At 36.9% G+C, this 7,077-nt stretch overlaps 1 protein-coding gene across 1 annotated transcript in view; it reads right to left on the bottom strand.

Moving 5' to 3' along the window:
• Nucleotides 1-5,155: 5,155 nt before the first annotated feature.
• Nucleotides 5,156-7,077, bottom strand: part of LOC137620734 (acylglycerol kinase, mitochondrial-like) — a 120,061-nt gene continuing 118,139 nt past the window's right edge. Inside the window, exons 8-9 of the mRNA XM_068351104.1 lie at nt 5,817-5,953; nt 5,156-5,476 (exon numbers count right to left, since the gene is read on the bottom strand). Coding sequence (XP_068207205.1) covers nt 5,354-5,476; nt 5,817-5,953 — 260 coding nt within the window. The 3' untranslated portion in view covers nt 5,156-5,353. The remainder of the gene's footprint in view (nt 5,477-5,816; nt 5,954-7,077) is intronic.

Raw genomic sequence — 7,077 nt, 5'->3', positions numbered from 1 at the left:
GGGAGCTTGCAAGAGGTCCCGGACTGGGAGGACGACTGGCACGCACAGAAGTACCCTCACGCACCACACTGACACTTGAATATTTCAGGAATCGAACAAATTCAAGTTCCGAAAGACCGGCGCATTCCTCACATCGATCTTCTAACTGACAGGGTCTTTCCCTACAGTCAGAACAAGCGGTGTGAGGATCTACCGAGGCCTTCGGAATACGCCTATTACAAGACCTACATCGTCTATGGGGTGGGGCTTGTGAAATGTCAGACATCTTGAATCAAAGAGTTAGCCAAGGGGGATTCCAAATCAAGCAAAAAGATCGTTAACCATTAATCAGAACTATATAAAAGCTATCTAAGCTAATAGAGAAGTTTCCAGTATAGCGACAGCCGAAATCTGAGAGAAATACTTCACCAAAAGCCGTGAACAATACTCCAAGATTATAAGCGTATCCCAGAACGTCTTGCCGGAAGCACGACAGAGGAAAAATTGAGGAGGTGTCAACAAGAAGTACTGTAGTACCTGGCCACAGGTGGCGCTGGTGAGTACACCCCCTTCTAGTATAGTGATAGCTGGCGTATCCCTTCCGTAGAATTCTGTCGGGCAACGGAGTTGACAGCTACATGATTATCGGGTAAGTTTAATATTGAAAAAGAGTAAGCTATATACATTGCAGAAACTTACGAATATAGTGCTGTATTAACTCACAATGCTAAAGTACTTCACTTGATACTAAATTTTTGTATTGATACATAAATAAAACAATATACAGGTACTATACTGTACAAGAAGCCATATTGATGAACTAAGGTATAGGGCACTAAAAGCTATGAGATGTATTGAATGTATAATTTTATCTTCAGAGCCTATTCAGCACAGAGGTGAAACTGGGGAGTAAAAGTAAACAAAGGTTGGACAAAAAGGTGGAAGAAAGGAAGTTGGAATGGAGGAAGATTTAGGCTAAAAAGCAGGTGTAACTAGGACCCATTTAATTAAGTCTACAGTACACCTCATAGAGGGTGTATGAGTCATATTTCCTTTTTTATAGAAATAGCCAATTACTATTATTACTAGCCAAGCTACTAGTCTAATTTTAAGAGTAGGATGCTATAAGCCCAAGGGCTCCAACAGAGAAAAATAGCACAGTGAGGAAAAGAAATAAAGAAATAAATAAACTAAAGGAAAAGTAATGACTAATTAATATAACATATTTTATGATAAGTAACAATGTTAAAATAGATCTGTCATATATAAACTATGAAGACATATGCCAGCCTGTTCAACATAAAAACATTCGCTGCAAGTTTGAACCTCATAAGTTCCATAGATTAAACTACCTGATTAGGAAGATTACTCCTCAATCTGGTCATAGCTGGAATAAAAGTTCTAGAGTACTGTGTAATAATGAGCCTTATAATGGGAAAGGCATGACTGTTAGAATTATGTGCAGGATGGTACTGTTTGGGATGATCTGAATGCAAACGATAATCAAAAACTTAATAACTTGATTTATGCTTTTAAGACACTTATAGTTATCATCTTTTTTACAATTTAACATTGTTTTAACTAGGAACCATTTTAGAGAAACTGGATTTCCTTTTCCTTAAAATGGTATGAAAATGCGACATAGCATTGTTGGTAAATAGATTTGCTGCTTGCCCTCTTGAATATTTATCTGAATGATGTGTTCCTACAAAATTTTACAGGGTTTTCCACATTTTTAACATCTTAATTTTACTTAAAGCCTGAGGTTTGTCATTCTGTCACTCCTCCCCAGTTGAATTCTCCTTCACATTCTCTTCATGCTGCACCTTACGAAACTCCAATATTATCACTGAATCAAAAATACAGTAATGTTTTTGGTAATCGTGTAATATAACCTGCTGCCTGCTTCTCTTCAATCCAGATAGGCAGAAAAGTTTTAATGTTAAGAACACATTGCAGTTGATTCATCAATATTAGCACCCATTTTGTGATGTCAAATGATTTGATATTTTGACTTTGCTCAGAAATGTATCTGTACCAATCATTGATGCACTAGTATGATTGTAAAGTTTTGGTAGGTCGGCCACACACACACAAATTGTTCATATTTCTTTCATAATTTCTTTTTTCACTTTTCCGGTGGTCATCTTCTTACTGTCTTTCTTAACCTTTTTGTGGCCACTGTCATCATCTGTTAACTTTACAATGCAGTACAAACCATTTTTATTATGAAAATAGAGATCTATGTTGGTAAATTAGAGCAGAGTTGGTAAACAGCAGGCAGAACCCAAACTGGAGCAAGTCCACAGTCCACTGTTCCGTCGTGTGATACCATCCTCTTCTCTCCTCTATCAGGGTTCCATGCCACAGAGAGAGAGAGAGAGAGAGAGAGAGAGAGAGAGAGAGAGAGAGAGAGAGAGAGAGAGAGAGAGAGAGAGAGAGAGATACATCTCAAGAAAGACGTGCACATGCTCAGAAGAGCAAGCGCTCAGGTGAGTGTCCTGCGTTCACCTTGAGCACATGTCATGCACGTTGAAAGACATGCTTGCATTAAGCATGACTCCTCCACAGGGGTGAGTGTGCTTACTTGTTAAGTAGATCAAGTCTACTAATTAGCATTCCAATCCAGTTTGGAAACGTTGGGAACATTAATTCAAGTGTTCGGTAGGAGACATAATGCTTGCGAGCGCGTGTATCCAAAGTAGGATACTGTATTCTTTCGGGAAAAAGCTTGTTCCTCCTGATCCTGTTTCCTTCCGATTCCGGAGAAGTCTGACTCAAGGGCAGCACAGGTGAGAGTTCTGTATTCACTTTTGGCCAGCCGTTTGAGTCAGGGGAGACATGCTATCATTAAGTATGTCTCAGACCCAAAGACAATATTCGAAGATGCTGTTAGCGTTACTACCAAGAACAAGTGTCCAAAACTATGGAAGAAAATATGCTGAAAAGCAAAAACCTGAAAAGCACCTAACTGATGGCTGCTATCAACGTGACTACTCAGTATGGAAGCAGAGGGGCAGGGCTTCCCCACTCCCGGCAGGTAATTACTGTCCACATGTTTACACCTCATTATAAATGTTTCATCTGCTGTGTTCTCCAGCTTCATTGTTAGCTCTCTTATGTAAAGGACGAAGGAACAAACGAGGATTTGCTGCATTTTCTAGATAACTCTTGATATGAAATAGGCTTCTTGGATAAGGGAGGGTTGGATAGATAAATCAGGTAACCACCTTTGGACTTCAGCCAGCACCCACGAATTGAGATGAAGACTTTCCCAAATGGGATAAAAGTCAGAAAACTTTCCTCCCACTGGCATTGCCAAGGAGACTTTCATAGCTTTCTACGATAACATCTACGATTCTAAGTGACAACTCTTCCGGAATGTCTACACGATTGGATACCCGCTGTTCTACCACTGTTACGAAAGGAATTTGGTGGCGAAAAGTTTGAGGTTGGAGCCATTGGCTTAAAGGGTTGTGGTAGCCTACAGGAAATGTCCTTGTGTGGCAATCTGTTAGACCAGAGTTCAAGACTAGCTCAAGCTCGATAGTTTCTAGTAGTGTCTGCAATCTCACCATCCTTGTGAGCTAAGGATGGAGGGTTTGGGGGAGCCTATAGGTATATCATCAGCAGACATTACTTGGCCCTCTCTACTTCTAGTTTGGTGAAGGGACTTGGGTGGTGATATATATAGTCAGTCTCTAGGACATTGCTCTGTCCATTGCCCCTGCCATTCATGAGCAACCTCCAACCTTGAGTATTCTTTGTAAAGGACCTCATACATCAGATTGAATCCCAGAACCCACTTAAACAATTACTTAATCAATATTGCATACATCCAAAACACAGCTCAAAATAGGGAAAGAAAGTAATAAATGTTCCTGTGCCTTAGAAACTGTCCTTAAGATTGATGAGTGAATTTGCTCCTTCCTTTAAATCACAAAACACATAAAAGGCTTCTACCACTTTGGATACCCAATCTGAAAGAGTTTTATCGAAACAAGTGAGATAATCCAAAATCAAATTCAAACCTTGATGGCCTGCAAATTTCTCTTCTATAAGACTAGCAAAGGATAGTATCTCAAGAACATTTCTTAGTTTATCATCTATAAACATAATTTCTTTAGTAAACCAGCTAGCAAAGCCTATATTTAAAGAATTTTATATATTAGCAATAATGAGGAAGGAAACTAAATGACATTCTAGAGCATGATTTGACAACTGATTAGTCTTTGACAAATCAGAGCATCTTTTTGAAATCGAAGGCCTCAGTGCTAAATGAGAGCTAAAGATACTACCTTTTTTTCTGTATTTGAGATAACAATTTATCTATTTTATCTATAACAAAAGTTGAAAACAGGGGTAGGAGAAATAATCTTAAGGCAGCTGTCTCCAAACATTTGGAAGAATAAGAAGCATCAGAACTTGAGAATTATCCAGGTATTTTAGAGCAATAAGGTTACGTAAGAATTGAAATGGAGAAACTGTACCTCATTACATTATGGTTCTTTTTCTCAATTTATTTCATTCTGATCTTTCTGTTCTGAAGGAAGATATGAGACACTACTTAATGGTTTACACCTTTGATTACATTTCAGTGCATTTTTAAACAATGGAACTTGTTTTGGAAGTAGAGCTACTAGCGTGTACATTTACCGCGATAGAGATAGCCTGTGATGTGGTAGTGGCTGAGTATGCAAGTGAAAAAACACACTACCATCCAAAACATGAAGCAACCCAAAAACTTTAGCTGATACTTGATCCAAAATATTTGGTGCTAGGGAAACCATACGATAAGCCTAGCTAATTTAAGATAGCCCTAGGTAACCCTCTACAGTTGCCAGAGCTAACATTGACTATGAATTTTCACACATAAAAACTAATTTGAGGTAAATAAAATTCTATGAATTTTTCTTTGTTTTCTAAATGTATGTGTGAATAGAGCAGTTGATATATATTGCACTCATGCGTGGTTTGTGTAAGCTAATAAAGGTTAAGGGAACACAATGTTGCCTATTATAATGCATCCGCATTTCGCACATTTTTGCCACCTATCTGGTAAATGTGGGTGTTAATACTTTCAAAAGGATAAATTTGTAAAGGAATTTGAGTAGAAGTAAAGTAATAAGGGGAAATGGCGAAATATTAGCAAGGGTGAAAGAGAGGACTGTACTGATTTTAAATAAAACACTGTAATTAAAGATGTATCTTTCTTTCAAATTAAAGCAACATTACGATGTTGTAAATGTGCATTATTAAATATAAAATAAAAATATAAATATTGTACTGTACCGTATTTACATAGAACACAATTGCTCATAAATGTATCATACATAACAAAATTATAAACATGAAGAAACAAATGTTTCAAAATTTATGTGGGTGATAAAGTTGAAGGATTTGGAGCAAAAATGGTCACAGCATTTGGCAATGCCTTAATCTTCATAGGACGAACTTCAAAGCTTTCACTATCTATATTGAATTCCCTTTCTTCACCCTGAAAGAATTACAATATACAAAACATTTTTATCTACAGGAAGTCCAAGAGGATGGAATAAAATTTTCATACCTCCCTAATTCTTCATAAATATTAAGAAATACTTCATCTACTAAAAATAAACTACAGTATGTATATTAGTATTATACAATACAAAGTGCAAGGCTTAACTAAAAGTACAAGTGAGACCGGTAGCTTATTAAAAGTACTTTAAATAGACAAATGAATATTTCATTAATAAATATACACTACTGGATGTACATACAGTATGTGCTTCAGTTAATAACTAACATGCATTGTAAACAGCAAAATACAAAAAATCTAGCTATTTATTACTCACCTTCTTGTTTTTTGTTTCTCCTAGTGGTTGTATAGTGATTTCACCAACTGTAATTTCAGAGGTATAATTCTTAATTTTATTCCATTCTCTACTCCATCCTTCTTTGATGAAATCAAACGCTCCTATGTCAGGTGGACCTGTGGAAAAATGTAATGTGTCAAATTAGTGGACAAGGTTAAAGTAATTAATGATAATTATCATTATGCTATACTGTCTTAGCAAATTGATGAACTATCATCTGGAAATGGAAATTATGAGTAAGTTTAGAATAAACATTACCCGATTTTTACCCGTTCTATTCTCAAACAATCTTTTACTTAATTATAAACATCTATCTATCTAATCCAATTAATGAAATATTTTTATTTATATTTATGTCAAAAAAGAAAATTCCCCACAGCTTAGCATCAAATACAAAGTTTTTTAAAGTAATTTGTATTTATACTAACTATACAAACCTGAGTCTTTTAATAAGAGTATGACTTCAGCAAACCTGAAATCACCAATTAAACTTTTAGCAAGGTGACATAGCTGCCTCTTGGGTGGCGGGTAGGCCCCACCCACTCAACAGGAGGAGCAACCCTCCCTTTGACCTTTAACCTAGGACTTGTGGGGTGGTTGATATAGGCAGTGTAACTCAAAGGACTTGTTTCTACATTTAATGCAAACCATCATCCTTTAATGGGATACTCATCCTATGGAGGGAAGAATTTCTTATAGACCAATCTGGCTGGTTACTAACCCGGAAAATATCAATGTACTAAATCTTAGAGAAGAGCAAAAGTGATGACTCCTCTCAAACTCTTATCAATATAAGCATGAATATGTAGCAGATGATATGCTTGGTCTCTCTGGTAGCCAGTCATGGAAGAATCTATACCTGTACGGACATGCCTTTGAATGTATTGTTATCAAGAGAAAATATGAGTGCATACATTTCAATTCATCCTCCCCCTCATTTGGGAGGATGAAGGAGATACTTCAATACAAAACTTATCTGTAAATATATGTTACATGGTTGTGAGGCTTGCTTGCTTCCAGAGACCTATGGGTAAACTCATGTACTGTAGGTAGTAGGCAGCAAAGGTTGACTGTCATATCAGACTTCTATCTTCTGGACTAGCACCACTAATAAGTCCAATATCCCTGACTTCATGCAGTCAAACTGGGATGGTTCTTCCGTTTTCTATTTGGATCATCACGACTGAAGGTACACGAATCAGAAGAAGCAATGTTCTTGGATACCTTTATCCTTTTGGCA

The sequence above is a fragment of the Palaemon carinicauda genome, chromosome 27 (genome assembly GCF_036898095.1).
Source record: "Palaemon carinicauda isolate YSFRI2023 chromosome 27, ASM3689809v2, whole genome shotgun sequence".
Lineage (NCBI taxonomy): Eukaryota > Metazoa > Arthropoda > Malacostraca > Decapoda > Palaemonidae > Palaemon > Palaemon carinicauda.
Note: the sequence above shows the minus strand (reverse complement) of the source record. Positions and strands in the feature narration are given on the sequence as shown.